The sequence below is a fragment of the Struthio camelus genome, chromosome 9, assembly GCF_040807025.1.
Source record: "Struthio camelus isolate bStrCam1 chromosome 9, bStrCam1.hap1, whole genome shotgun sequence".
Lineage (NCBI taxonomy): Eukaryota > Metazoa > Chordata > Aves > Struthioniformes > Struthionidae > Struthio > Struthio camelus.
The window spans coordinates 14991098-15007207 of NC_090950.1; the positions used below are offsets into that span (position 1 = coordinate 14991098).

Sequence of the window (16110 nt, forward strand, 5' to 3'; positions counted from 1 at the left end):
ACTTGTTGGACCCTGAAAATAGCCACACCAACACGCAACAAAATTGTAAATATCCACTTTCATACCTTGTAGCCTTCCCATTTCTGAGTCATCTGACTCGCTTTCTCCAGAGGTTGTCATACCTACAGCCCCAGCAACAGAACTAGAAGCTAGAAGAAATAAGATTATGATTAGCAAGTGTTGAAGTACCTGTAAAGCTACAAAATTCCCCATCAACTCCAGCATTAAGAAAAACGGTTGTTAAAATACTCTGCACTTAATATTGCTGCAATTACACTTCCGTAAAATTGTCACTCCAAATAAACCAATGCCTGTGTTCTGCTCTAGTCCTTTCCAAAAAAGGAGAAAGGCCCGATCAACCCAAGATAATGAAAAATAACTAGGTCAGCAAACTACCTTTCATATATATATATTTTATATATATATATATAGATAGATTTTTTTCATATGTTAAGAACTTTTTCCAGCATTGTGCTGCACTTTGTTTCAGTTGATTTCAACTTATTGCAGTGATGTAGCTCATTTTAAGAGCAGAACATTGATGTTTTCTACAATCCAACAGAATTTTAGAAAAGCTCCTTTGAACTCATTGATGATCAGGACCAGATGATAAATTTAAGTACTACGTAATAATACGACTGAGGGATAAGACACTCAAGCGCAAGTAAGGATATGTTTCTTAACTCAGTGACAAATTCCTCCAGTACAGATAGGCTACCAGTTTCAGCAGAGAATTATCAGAACCTTAAAATACTTTCTAGTAGTTACAAAAGAGCTTTTACAAGTAAACGCATGTCTTCTACAATCTGAATAATTTGGTCTTTCTCTTCAGTTGACACTACGGTAATTTATGTAGCATCAGCTGAAATTAGTTTAGTTTTCAGGCAGCCTCCTTTCCAGGTCTGCTTTATTGGAAACAGCTTGGCAGCTATGAAATAGCATAATTCAAACTTGTACCAGATGTCTAAGAGAGCAGATTCGAATGTAAAGGTTCTCTCATTCAATAAGCTTCCAAAAGCAGTACCAATTTAAATCATGGTTTTCTCCCAGAACGTAATACACTTAAGTATTTTACAATGCTAAGAAGTTGTATCAGAACAGACACGTATCAGAAAATATGCTACAATGCTGCAGTTGGCATTTCTTCTTACCTGCAGCCCCCTGGGGAGCCTCATCTGTACGTGCAGCTGAAGAGTTAACACCATCCTGATTGTTATCCGGATCAGCCATCTTCTCTTGTCGGCGAGCTTCAGCTGCTCCTCTTTTGCCCAGGCCAGAGCCTCGCCGACTAAAGAGTCAAAAAACAAAGGTTTAGGAGTTACAAACTAAGACTTAATAATGCAAAACTATTCAAAAGAGTTATATACATTTGCATAGATCTTTACCATAAAGGTGCACAAACCCACAAACGTGCATTAGAATCAGTCTTCACAAACTTCTCCAACTCCCCTTTACCCTCCAACTCCTGCACTATCAGTGGTTTGGCTGTATTAATGCACTATAGCTATGTCCTCACATAACACCCTTCAAGACAAGGCAGCCTACTAAAATATAAAAGTCAAGATGATCAACATTAAAACAACTGTTAGCTACAAATCACGTGCACTTCTCATAAGTATTTTGATGACACAGTAGTTTTCTTTCTATAAGAGTGTTAAACAACTGAAAGGCACAAAGAGAATCCTGATGATCAGCTCAGTTTTCAGTGCCAGAGCAAGTCGGAGGGTACGGGGCTTTTAAAGTTTGCTTTTTAAGCATTACAACTGTCATCACTACAAAAACACACGCCTACAAAGACATTAAATTCAAGTGCACATTTGACAACAGGATCAGACTTCAGGAGCTTTTTAAGGCATGAAAGAGGGACAAGAAGTTGTACTGAAACTACTAATCTAGTTGAGGAACGGGGGGGAGGGGGAAGCTTGTTAGGCTTCATAAATCTAGTGTCAAAATATATACAGCCACAAGTACTTCTTGCTTTTCATCACAGGATGCATTTACTCCTCACTCCCCTTTAATCTACTGGACTTTTAAAAGTATTAATTCAAGACTTTTTTCCCCCTGCATCAGATGACATATCATGTACTAAATATTTTTAATATCAGCTGTTCAGAGGCAACCGATGACAAGCAGAGTCAGCTTGGAAATATACACCATTAAACGGTCTCCTGTGTGACACCATAAAGACCTTTTTATTTCTCAAAATATATTACAAATAATAAAATTGACTAACGTAGTTTAGATTTCTGTATCTCTTAGTATTTAATCTCTACTATCTTTAAACACTCTCTCACTAAGGAAAGGATTATTTGAACTTGAGATATTAGTTTTGGCCATTTCTTCCTCTACCCGACCTCACCCCCTGAACCGGGGGAATTGAGGAAAGGCTGGTGGTAACAAATTCTACGCATATCCACGATGTCTGCGTACATCACAGCCACTCAGCAGGCCTGTAAAGCTGCAGCTGCTTCTCCAATACCAAAGTAAGAGCTACGCATAGTTAATTTCACACACAAAAATATGAGCAATCTGCTGCAGCAACCACACTTCATTCTCATCTGTTTTACCTGGTGCTAGCACAGGAGCCCGTGGTCTTTTGCCGTGTGCTCCGCCGCAAACTGGGGAGCTCAGCAGGTGGTGATTCACTGCGCTTCTTTGTAGATTTTCGTAGACCTAAGTAACATGTAACGAATTAGGAGAGTAAGTCTTCAAATGCATAACAGTTCTACGAGGAAATGAAAGGCAACAACTTCTACATAAAAACTGTATGAGCTGACATCAGCTCTTTTAGCCACCTCATTTTGAACTGCTGCACCTGTAAGGGAAAGATTTAGATACTTCTTCTTTTAGTCACTATTTCGAGTTAACTACTACTAACCTCCAAGTTGTTACTTGGACACCTTTTCCTAACCTTTACTCTACAGCTTGGAAATCTTTTTCATGCTAAAGAGGTACTACGTTATGGGATGCAAGTTTCCTATTTCCACATGCTGACATTCAACACACCTAAGACAAAAAGCAGTTTTAGTTTTGAGTCGGAGAGAGAAAGAGAAACTATATTGAGGGGCGAATGTCAAATCTGTTCTCTCCCACCTCAAGTAAATCTGTGCAAAGTAAACGTAATAATCGTCTTCACCAACAGAATCATTATTTTAATCACAGTCAGTTTGATCCACATTACTACAGCTCATTCAAACCTGCCTTAAAACCAAAGCAGGCCCCCCTCCGTGAGTCAAGAACTGCTGGTGTTCAGAGATCTGTAACAGGTACTCTTTGTGTTCTTATTTTAACTATACCCCTTCAGCCCCCATCCCTGTCATAATGTCGCTTTAGGTAACTAACCAAGCATCGCTTAACTGTGGGATAGAAGTTCTCAAGTTTTAAGTTAAAAATATTTGCACTGTTGAGAACTGACACAACTGACGTTAACGTGCTCCGAGTCAGGAAGCCACCATTGCGATGGCATCTCCCACCACAGAACCAGGTGGGTCAAATACATAAAAATTCTGCAATACAAGATTTTCAAGTGATGAACAATCCTATTACCAGGCTGAAATACCCCAAAATATAGCTTCCAGACATGAAGGTTGACCATTTAAGCATGAAACATTCAAAATCTCTATCAGATTCAATCTTACATTTCAGTCCCTGCCTCCCTCGCATTTAAAGAGAGAAAAGAAAAAGTCCCAGAACACCCGACTTGCACCACATATTATTACAACAGATGTAAATGATTTTGAAAGGATGAGAAAGTTGTGTCATTCTGCCCTCTTCTGGTAAGAAAGCAGAAGAAAACATACTTAGGCATGCAGCACTTTAAAAGAAGCCAGATTGATAGTTACTGTGCTTAATTTTCTTACTCTAAAGACAAAACAAAAATCCAAGAATGCCGAGTTGCAGCACTTTGGGATGAGACTACCACGCAGTTCTGGATCGGATATTTAACAGAAGGGGGACAGAGAGAAGAGCTAGGTCAAACAATACTGGATTGGATCAAGGAATACATTAACTGCATGCAGCATTAAGTTCCATACAAATGAGGGATAACTCAAAATTCACGTACTGAATTATGTATCTAGCTTATTAACTCAAGAAACTCCACAACCTTAAGAAGCCAACTAACCAAGCACTGACCTGAAGAAAGCCATCATCTTTAGTTTTTAGATGGTCTGTAAACACAAACAAAAATACTGAACACTTTTCTCAGAAATATACCAGCGGCATTTCTACTAACATGTTTTCAAATCATCAACTCCAGCGCAAGTTGCTGCAGCAGAAACAGGCGATGACTCCAGCCCTTTTTAGGCACAGTAAGTCTCTTGCCTTATGGGTCGAGGGGTGATAAGAATTACAGGGAGATACAAGACAAAAAGCAGTTTGAAATGGTAGCAGCAAGATCCCATACCATGACTATCTACTCAAGTACTGGAAGTGCACAGACGCAACAAAACTCTCTCCTTATAGCCAGTTACATTTTACAACACAAAATGCATACTTTAACTATCATTTCAATTATAGCACAGTATTACTCCACAGACAAAACAGATGAACATCTGGAATGGTAAACATTTAAGTACCAATTACACTACTTTTCTGTAAAACAGTACAGTAAAATTCTAGAAGCGAGGTGTACTTTTGCTTTATGTCTGAAAGAAAGAAAAAAAAATTCGCCCTGTCGCAATAGAGCTCACCTGAAAGTGTGTGCATATGCACAAATTCTTTATGTAAACCTGCCACTTACTGTTTCAAATCTCCGGGTACTCTGTTTCACATAGTCAAACTTACACATTACTCTAGTTCCTATCAGCTAAGTAACAGACAGTGAGACGCTTCTGTTGTAAGTGAAATAAAACGGGCTTAAATTAAAATAGGATTTAAACTAAGGGCAAAGGTTTCACAAGACAGCAGAGGTAGCTTAACAGCTTACTGTTGTTTAAAGGTACGGTCACTCCTGCTTTACTACCCTCAACCTGACCCCTTGATGCGCAAAATTACTCATTTTTTGTTGAATTAATATTCCGCCAGTTTGGTGAGCTGAACTGGCTCAGCAAGGGTCAGATGTGTATAGACACAACGAAACAGCAGGACAACAAGGCTATGAAATGGGCTGTCTTTTTCTATAAGAGGCATCAAATTATTTGAGCCATCTCCTTAAACTGAGTTACCTAGGTAAGAGTTAGTGAGAACGTAAGGAGTTACTACAGCTCATCCGCCAGTAACCTAAGTGGCAACTTAAAAGATGTCTCAGCCTGAACACCCAGACCCGAGTTAATGTTCTCCTACTACTAATTGAGAACATTTGACTCGTCAGATCTTTTTCTTTGTTTCTCTTCTCCCAAGTCGGCATTTCTCTACCTCTGATGCACCTACCAGGGCACATATGCGCTTCCACCTCCCTCTATTCATTTCAAAGGTTAAAAAGGAAGTGATGAAAGATTTTTTTTTTCCAGAGCTTGCTGCCTTCCTGCTGTTCGTAAACACTCTCTGCCCTTGAAGTTCATTGTTTGAAAAGGCTTAAGTCAATCTTACTACCCGCATCTTTTGCGAATCCTTTGAGTCTTCCCAGTGTTGTAAGAGCAGGGCTGCTAAATACTTCAGCATGGAACTGAGCCTTCTTCCCTTCGTTCACACTGCTGTCAAAGTTCATTCTTCACCGTAACAAACCGCCAGCGAGGCCTCCTCACTGGGAGTTAGTCCTGCGCCTCTAAAAGCTGCAGGAAGAAAACAGCCCTAGCCTGAGCTGGTAAATAAGGCACAATCAGTGTTCAGAGCGATGGGATTAAAGATGCCCTGCAACTGTTGGACAAAGGGAAGCACCAGTCATGCTGCCATACACAGAGAGCAAGGGCTTTTTGCAAAATTAGTTTGAGGTGAAGTTATTTACCCAGCACTGTTTCTGTATATACAGAGCTATCATTAAAAGATCAGTTTCAAAGGGCTAGAAGATATGAACAGAGATGGACTTCCAATAAACTGAAAGCAAATTAGGTTTAAGCAATTCATATTCAATCACTGCAAAAAATTTACACATAAACTTCTGAATTAGAGTAGAGCTATGGGTTTCCTTATTAATGGCAAGTGGACATATTGCATACGCTCTGACATCATCTTATTTGCATGCCAAACACTCCTGTTACTGAATCTGAAGGAGAAGATCCAAACAGGCAAAACGAGAACCAGTGCAGCCTAACAGAAATCAAAATTAAGAAGTCCTAAGAACACCTTCATATTTCAATGTGTTTACCGGTCATCGTTTTTTAAAAGGTATTTTTGCTGTAGGAAGTAAACTAGTTCCAAATGCAGCTGTACCGCATTCACTGATTTTAACAGCATGAGTGTGTTACCCAAGTCGAAACAAGGTTAGTCAGACTAACAGCCCATAATACCAACAGCCTTTTGTTTGCAATTCAGAAAAAAAAATAGATCAGCAGAGATTTACTTGTTAGGATTAGAAGTTTAGACTTCAGCCTGGCTCCTGTCTTGGGTTGCTTTCCTCAAGTAATAAAGGTGGGGCGAAAAGGGGAAGGCAAGATCATTCTAATACTCCCCTCTCCCCACTCTCTTCATCCATCCCAGTACCAATCCAGACATCCCCAGCTCTAGATTATAGCCCCATACAGCCCATCACCACAGTTCAACCTCTTATCTCCAGCACAGTAGTCTTATTTCCTCAGCCCACCAGTCCACAGCTCTATGACCATCACACACACAGCACCCTTCACTACAGCACATCCCAGTCACCCACAACCTCAAACAAACTAATTCAGAGCTATGTTCAGATTCTTCTCTCCCTCACCTCTCCCAAGCTCCTTCAAATCAGAGTTATACTACATTTACGCTCTATTATCACCTTCATATAGCTTTCCAGTATATCCTAACAACTCCAAAAAACCCTCCCAAGCATCAGGCTGAAGCGCGCAGTCACCAACAGCTACCCTAACGGTCACCCTGCTCTCAGCACTGATTCAACCACCATTGCCAGCTTCTTCCTATTTAAGGACCACAGGAACACTACACAAGAAAGAGTATGTGGAGGCTTCCCTAATAACGCAGGCATAATTATATATTTTTTAATATTGTTACATAAACAGTGAGTTGACCTGATTTGCAATATTTAAGAAGGCCCTACAAAATACAGTGCCAGATCAAAAGAGAGTAAAACAAAACTTACTCCCCCCTCCTTCCTCCCCCCAATCCTCATATTTAGCCATAAAAAGAGGTTGGGGGGGGGGGGTCTTCACTCTAGTCTGGTTTTACTCCTTCCAAATTTACAAGCCTTTATTCAATGATGTCACTGCTCAGTTACCCCCTAAGATTAGACTGCTGTGTAGCTGAAAACTTTTGAGTCACCTTGGTTGTACTTAACACCCATCATTTATCTAGCAAGGATAGGACAAAAGAAACCTTGGTATACTCTCCTCTAATATGTGAAAGGCTCCTGCAAGGCTCCTGTTTCTCCTCATTCTTCTTTTCTGTGGAGTAAGTCACCTCAGCTCTTCTAGCTTTTCTTCCAAGACCATAACTACTAATAATTCATAATTATCATCAATGAAAAAAATCACCTGCTTCTGCTCCCTTACCCACAAAGGGCATTAGCATCCCACAGAAAAAGTTTAACCTGACCCTTCCGTCCTTCCAAAACATCTACCTTAACGATTTCTTCTTTCTTAAGTATTTTCTAGACACTTCTCAAAATCATTCAACTTCTGTATTTTCTTAAATTATTCGAAGTACTAAATAGTAGTCCCAATATTTTTTTCCATTACTGAAGTTGTATGATAGACAAGATACCTTTTTTATAAAAGGATCAACTTTTGTTGTTTGATCACTGATGTAGTAGCTATTGGAATAACTTTTGCTGTGATCTACAACAAAATGCAGAGGTATTAGACATTTTAGACTTCCAAGTATCACCTGTTAGTACTTTTTTTCCTTTCAAACTGGTGTGTCATCGTTCTTTTTTCCCTTCAAACTGGTGTGTCATCTAGAGAAAGCAACTTTTTTTTTTTAAGCATCTAATGAGTCCAGAATGACTCATTCCCAGTGATTTTTACATGTATACATACACACATACCTACAGTCCCCATTTACTTGGCTTTGTGTCATACTTAAATGTCTTAGTTCAATCTAGTTCTATATTTTTGCACAAGCTGACTTTCAGGTTGCCAAAGAACTAAAGCAAGTCAAGCGGGCTTCTCAGTACACTCATTGGGGGGATAATTTAGGCTTGTATTCTCAATTTAGGCTTGTTTTTCAAGTCACTGATACCCCCACCTTAGATTTACTTTAGAATCCCGTTGTGCTATTCTGCCCTTCTCGCTCCTTGCTGGCAGGTGTGAACAGTCAAAGAAGCTACCTTCTGTCTTCACCTTCTCATTGTTCACTTGGAAACGAGAAACAGCAACAGGGAGGAGCATAATTTCCTCTGACAAAAAGTTGCTCATAACTCAGAGATAGACTTAGCTAAGAACTTGTTGGTCAGCCCTGTTCTTGCTTAGTTCCTCCCTACTCACTTCACACTGTGCCAGTTCAGAGTTCCTTCTCAGGAACCCACCACCCCATCCACTTTTGGACCACGGAGCATGCAAGATAAAGCCTCGACATGCAGGAGAGCGACCCCTTTCCTCTTCTCCAATACCTTCCTTCCTGAATTAGGTTAGCTTATCCTAGAACCAATACTCCAGTCATGCAAATTATCCAGAACAAGTCTGTTAGGTCAATTAAATCTATTTTGATTATACAGGAAGACATCAAGTTCCTCTTGTTTATTTCCTGCCATTAGTATTAGCTATAAACACGCCCCAGTTGGAACAGGCGACTCACGATCATGCCCAAGTACAGGAGCAACAGTAAGCAGCTTAGGAGTTCAACTTCCTACAGTAAGAATACGTGCTATGAATAAATATTGCAGTACACAAAGGCAGTGTAGTGCATTCTTATGAACTATGGAGTTTAGACAAATATTCTTCAAGGGAACAGTGCTACATGCATATCTGCACACTAACGAGCAGGGGCTCTACTTGGAAACAGCCTATACTCTTTAATGATAATGTCCAAGCTGGGTACATCCTATTTAAACTCAGCACCACAGAGAGGGCATGTTTTATAATAACAATTAAAAAGACAAAAATGATACTAAACCTCCAGGTACTTTTAAAACTAGTGCTGCAGATTACTGCTCTTAAATCAACATCAGAGGTCCTAAACACAATAAAGAAAAGAAGCAGGAAAGCAGGCTCAAAATAAGAAACCACGTATTTCTACTTGTGTTTCAGCATCCATAACTCCCGCTTTGGGATAGAAAATTGAAGAAATAATAATAGAAAAAAACTGAGAAAAGTGAATATAATCAAAAAGGTTTTTTTTTAAATATATTTCTTCATCACAATAGCATCCAAGTATCTTATATATTTTACTATAAAAATTGATATGCAAGATAGAGATGCAACTTAAATCCACAGAGTACAGTCCATGTACTTAAGTCACTTGCTTCAGCTGTAAGTAGTCTCATTCACAGCTTTACTTAAAGGCTCTGTAGAATACACACACTAAAAGTTATCTTAACCCTAAGAAAACACCGTGAAGCCTGAAAACACCACAGGTATTTGTTTAGAAGATTTCATTTTCAGACATATATGCTTATTCTTCCACAAAACCAAGCAAATATCTTTAACTTACTTGCTAGTTTAGCCTGTAGTCCTGAAGGTCCAGGTTTCGATGTCTCCGACTTGGAAGAGCCTGGTAGAGACAGTTTTGTTTTAGGCAGGCTAACTTTTGGGCTGAAGCGAGCAGCCCAGTCAAACTTTGAAGAGCCACCTGTTTTACTCTGTTCTTTATCCCTGCTACTCCTTCTTGGACTGGGACTGGATGCAGAACGGGAACGTCTAGCCTTATTCTGGTCCTTTCCCTGTTTTACTCTGGCACCCTGAGGAACAGTGGAGGAAGCAGAGGCAACAGCAGAAGAGGAGGAGGATGTGGAAGCTGAAGAAGAAGAATCAGTGATGGTGCTACACCCAGCTTTGGCTGAGGTCACCGATTTTGAAGCCAGCTTGGAGGGTTTTGCTGATCTCTCTTCAGCGCCAGTTGATTCAACTGCTGAAGCACTCTTTACACAAGATGGACTCTCTGTCCTTTTCCTTTTCTGACTTCGGGAGCTACCAGCAGCTCCACCCTTTCTGGTGTGAGCCTTGCTTGTTGAGGGCAATTGTGTACACTTCAGTTGTTCTTGGTCTAAGTGTCTCTTCTTAGATTTAGTATGTGGCTTGCTAGTCTCCAAGGAAGTTTCAGTGTGCTGAAGTGCTTTGGGTTTTTTAGCAGAGCTAGGAGAATTGGTCCTGCTGTAATCTGGACTAGCACTGCGTTTAACTCCACGAGAATTGTCTTTCTTAGGCACTTGCCCCGTTTTTTGCTTTTCTGAAGTACTGACTCTTTCTGGATCTTCTTGTTGTGGTATTATAACAGCAGATGAACTACAGCCTCTGCAGAGGTAAGCAGGAACAGCATTAGCGTTGAACTCAAGAAACCTGACACCACTGCAACATTTTTGCAAGATAAATATGGGGATTCTCTAATAGTAAGGGAAACTGCAAGTAACAAACTCTGTCCACTATTAAGTTTACACCCAAACAAGAAAAAAACATGCTTATATGAGAACAGTCACTTTGCAGATTTCAGTGCAAAACAACAACAAAAAAAACAACTTTGCTAGTTATAGTTTTCACGCTTTGCTAGTGTGAAAACTACAATAGCAGCAAAATAAAAGCATAGTACATTGCTCTTTAAAAAAGAAAAGGAAGATGAGATGACTTGGGTAGGTTTCACTATTTTCAAATTTTCACAGACATGTAGAACTAGTTAAAATGACAAAAAAAAGCAACCTTCAGGCCACGAAACTACTAAATGCTTAAGAATATAAGCTCCACAAGAGAGCAAAAAGTGTTCAGTAATGCATAACTAGTCATAACCGGATTCTAGTTCAAGGAAGGCTTTTTTTAAAAATAAATGAAAGCCTCGATCTTATCTCTTATGTTGAAATGATGGTAATTAATCATACACAAAAAGGGCAAAATTCTCTTTTACATGATAGAAGACTGTTTCAGTGTGTAAGTACCAAAGACATATAGAGAGCAGATAAAATGTGACCAAGATGATTACCCTGAATGCAGGCATATTTTAGATTACAGGTTTCTATTAATATAGGATATCACTCAGAACTACTTGGGCCATCTTCCTCCAACAGGTAGGAGGCAAGAGAGAACCTCTGAGTATTCCAGGACTAGTTATGTAGAATTCAATCCCTCCCATCACTGAGGGGATACTCTTAGTTGGTGAATTAGAAGTACAACACACACACAAAATGCAAAACACAAATACATCCACCGAATGCTGCGCCCAGATTAGTTTAAAAACTATTAGTCACACATAAGAACTCCATATAACTAGATATATTACATACAGTTGTGAAGCGCACTTGTTAACATATGAATATGAAGCACAATTACCTTTTAGAAAAGTGTCCCTTGGACTGCTCAGTAGTAGTATTAGACTGCACTTTGGGTGTCTTTGAAATAGATTTTCTACTCTCAGGAGGGCTATGTGCCTTATGTTTTGCCTGCCCTAAATGTGACCTGTCAGCAGAAAGTCAAAACAGAAAGCTATCAGGATTCTGAAATACAGATACAAACCTGTAGGCGGAATTTTTTTTTGGAGTGTTTACAAATACTAGTTTAACTAAAACTTCAGTTTTTTCCACAACAACCCCTTATGTTAAGGCAGTATTTCAAAAGAATCACTTAGCTTCGTCATAAATCACTACCAATGTAACTAATTTTAAAGCACGCTATTATTTACACATTTAAAATAAGTCATACATTTTCTTACACCTGAAGAGCAGATAATCCTCACATTTCTGTTGCGCAAGCTTACTCAATTAATCCCTTAGGCATTAAATGTTTGCTAGCATGATAAGGCACAATATTAGAGCACCTGTCAAGGAGACAACTTTTAAAAAGATACATATTCATCAACCTCAAGATTCCATGCATTAAGACTGAATCCAGTTAAAAGCGTTTACAAGTTGGTCTCTTCGATTCTTCTTAAACTGAAGAGCAAACACTTAAATGGGAATGCAACCAATTCCACTCTGTGGGAAGGCTCAACCTTGCCAGATATTTTATGTCTGCAACTCCACCAGCCCAATGGACTGAGAGCTGTTTAGCAATACTGAGGTAAGAGGAATGCAGAAATGCATGCTACTGCTGAAGGTAGTCAGATGAGACAGGAAACCTGTGATGTCAGAGAAAGGAATGAGTTTCACATAGATAAGCTATGAGAGTTCTTCAAGAAGCTTTCAGCTGCGTGCAAACAGTGGTTTACTGTATAAGCTCTGACTGGAAGACAAAAGAAAACTTTAAATTTATTTATAGTGTAGTAGTATGTTACATTCACATATTCCATGTCTATTTTCAAAACCAATAGCTATTACCATCTGCAAGACTCAGAAGGGATAGCTCATCAGCATTTAAAACAGCACAGTATAAATACTCGCTGAGAGAAGGGACATCTCACTCGAGCTTCCCTAGATAAACTTTTGACTCAGCTGTAACCAGGAGAACTTTATAGCTCACAAATCCTACCCATGCAGGATGTCTTAAGCACCGCCAACCTTTACCAAACCTCATACAAACTATCCTAGTATTAATGCTGGAAAAAGCAAGGTGTCAAAGTTAAGCAAGCATTGGTTATTATCAAAGAATCAGTGATTACATCATTAACTTTAGTCCTTTGAGTTCAGCTTTGCAATTATCTTTGAACTCTGAAAGAGTTCTTTTCAGAACTCTGAAAAGATGAATTTAAACTGCATCTTCTCCATACTGCAGCCATTTGCCTTCGTTTCTCATGCTAGAGAATCTTTATTATCAAAATCAAATCAAATAAATGCAAAAGTTAAATCTTAAGCTCATAATACACTCCATCAAGGTAAACTTGGGAACGTTTCATCTAATCCTGACTGTTTCGATTTTTATTTTTCCAACAAAAGGCATGAAATTTAATTTTCCCCTTGAAATGTTTTTATTACAGGAGTAACAGAAGTTATTACATAATTTACACTTGGCAGGAAACAGATTTTTACGTAAGCTAACTGATCAGCATTCATTTATTCTGAAGTATATTCTAAAAAGTTATTTTCCCTTTAAGGTTTGAGTTTTGTTGTAATTAGAACTGGATTCAACCTCATGCTTTAAGTACTCACAGAACACAAACGATTAAAAATCTTTTCAAGTAAGAAATAGTAGAAGCAATATGCCAAAACATCAAGTGTTTAAATCACACACTGAAGATTTTCAGCTTGTTCCAGGCTTCACCCCTCCACCTTTAAGCCCTTCCCTTTGGGTTCTTACAAGTTCTGCAAGCACGCTGTCCCATCAGCGTCCACAGATAAAGCTACAGCCCTACCTGTACAGCAGGGATGTGGAATTCTGTATTGTGTAAACTACTTGCATTTACTTTATTCTCTTTATCAAACCATCAGCAGCAATAGCACTTATAATCAGGTCAGAAAGGTTACACTGGAAACATAACAAATGGAGAGTCAAAACTCAAGAGGTTTTTTGTTTGTTTGGGTCTACTGTGCTCTCACTTCTCATTCTACGAGCTTAATCATTCACCTCCCATGTGTGGCAAGGAGAGGGCACACTAGGCAACAGCAACTGCACATGCAGTAGCATGGTGGTTAAACAAAAGGAGTATTACATTCACTCCCCTCCTCTAAGATTTATATGACGGCAAATAAACTGTCAATTTGGAGAGACTACAGGATACAGTTAAAGGAACCATACCCCAACGAACAAATATCATTGCCCCAGCTTGTAGTAAGGCTGTGACAGCTTGCTTATAAAATCTTGTTAAGAGTTAACTTGCACACAGAGTTAGTTAAAATGGGTCTGATGAGCTAGAAACAAGAATAAGGTTTGGAGAAATAAGTGCTGGAAGATTAGTTATTCCTGTTAAAGACTGTAAGCTCTCTGTACTTTTGCCCATAATTCAAGGCTTTTAGCTCTCAAGTTATCCAGTTAAAGCTCGCTATACTTTTCAATTAACGTGTCATTCATTCAGGAGCTGCATTTGAACAAGTTTTCCAGCAACGAGTATTTTCTCGCTAATGATGAGGAACAAAGAGAGAAGTATTTACTTGTGTTTGTTCATTTGCATTGTGAGGTACAGGTCCAGGAAGAGTGAGAGCTTGCTGCACCTTCAAGTGCTGTTTCCACACCTTAAGATGACAGTTTTACAACCTACACCAAGACCTCACTCAGCTGGAGGGAGCTATGCACTGCTGCACGTTTAAATTCACAGGCAGACATCCAGTTTAAAGTAACACACTTCACTAGACCCATCATTTCTTTTGCAGTGTTTATGCAAGCAGTCTTTTGGAAACGGCCAGCCTTCAGCCTTTCTTAGCAGAGCCATACAGAACCAACTAGAACCTGCCCTCAAAGAGTTACTCTGTACACACTAAAAATATACATACATACACACACACACACACCCTTTGAAGTTAGTGCATGAGCAAAAAGAAAAGTTTCATCTAAATCATGTTCATCAGTAGCTCAAAGTGAAGCATTAAATACTCCCAAGTCTTTAAAAAAAAAAAAAAAACCACCCACACACAAACCAACACACACAAACCTTTTCAGCACTGTCAAAAGTGGAATAAAAAGCAATAGCACAGATCAAATAAACTACCTTCTCTCTTCAGAAATACTCCACCTGTCTTTCCAACCCTATTCCACACTCCAACTGTCAGTATTCTGTTAAAGGATTCAGCCTACATAGACAAAAGTGTGATGTGTTGTTAAAAACATACATATATATTATATATATATATATATGTATATATATACACACACACACACAAGTTAAAATGTAACATTTCTAAATGGTACTACTAAAAAGGATGAACAATCCAATTTACATTTAAACATTAGATTTAGTTTTTACACAAATCTCAGGTAAAAGATTAACAAGTTAACAACACATTACCAAGACTGGTCCTAAAACAAATTCTTTCAGAACAAAAGGAGTACACCTGTCCAAAAACATTATTCTTGTTTGAATGCTTGAAAAAGGTCAGTCTAAGATTTATTCCATATCCTGTTCTTACATTAGTGTCCACTATAGAGCTTATAAAGGACCTCTGTTTTCTCCTGTAGTCTCCAATACAAAACATACAGACATAAGTATTTATTGTATTCTGAAAGCTTAAAGTGTAGCTGAAGTATCAGATGTTCATACACAACTGTAACAGCATGACGGTCATTCCTGTCAAATTGATATCCTACTTAAAACACTTTTTTCCCCATGTTTTTTGGGGAGATAAACGTGTATTTTGCATTACTAGTACATGGTTCTGGTACACAGAACCACTTCCATCCCTCCACACCAACAATACCCCGAAGCATTGCTTGTAACTGAAGGGAACAGTTATTTGCACCACCTTCAGAAGAGATCTTGTGCACCTCAATACCACTTTCAGAATGCTCCCATTTGAAGTAAATGCCAGTGGCTTGGAAACAGTCTATGGCCTCATAGGAATTTAAGTCACAAGGTCACAAGTCTTCAAAATATATGGTGATAACGAAGACACAATATTAAGAAAGTGACAATGAGTGCCACCAATCTGGGGAGGGATGGAAGAGCTCCAATCACTTAAAACAATTTGCTTCTTGAATCAGTGAATGATAGCACAAGTAACGGATCACAAGAAGGCACCAAAACACTGGATAAGGAACTTTATTGTAAGAAAATAGTACTAGCCCTAAAACTCTTCAATTTCTGCCTGCTTCATCATAGAACTTCTCCCTGGCATTCTGCTACAGAATTTGAAGAAACAGTACATATCAGAATCCCCTACCTCATCCCCAAAGAACTTGCCTCTCAACTCTTTATTCTAGATGGTACGTTATCCACCCCACGTCAAATTCAGGGCAGAAGAGAAGTTGTTAGGAATAATATAAGCCAGAATATTCATTCTGGTTAAGAAAACACCGAATATGCAGAACAGGATGAAGGGTTCACCATGCTAAGGCAGGCAACATGTTAAAGGAGGAA

The 16110-nt window shown here is 39.0% G+C and overlaps 1 protein-coding gene across 6 annotated transcripts in view; it reads right to left on the bottom strand.

Moving 5' to 3' along the window:
• TRIP12 (thyroid hormone receptor interactor 12) overlaps window positions 1-16110 on the bottom strand; it is a 78991-nt gene that overhangs the window by 35233 nt on the left and 27648 nt on the right. For 4 of the 6 annotated variants that reach the window (XM_068955087.1, XM_068955088.1, XM_068955085.1 and 1 more), the window contains 5 exons: window positions 11502-11627; window positions 9679-10478; window positions 2568-2673; window positions 1152-1288; window positions 66-149 (listed from right to left, as the gene is read on the bottom strand). In XM_068955087.1, coding sequence (XP_068811188.1) covers window positions 66-149; window positions 1152-1288; window positions 2568-2673; window positions 9679-10478; window positions 11502-11627 — 1253 coding nt within the window. The remainder of the gene's footprint in view (window positions 1-65; window positions 150-1151; window positions 1289-2567; window positions 2674-9678; window positions 10479-11501; window positions 11628-16110) is intronic. The other 2 variants (XM_068955090.1, XM_068955089.1) reach the window with 1 other exon arrangement.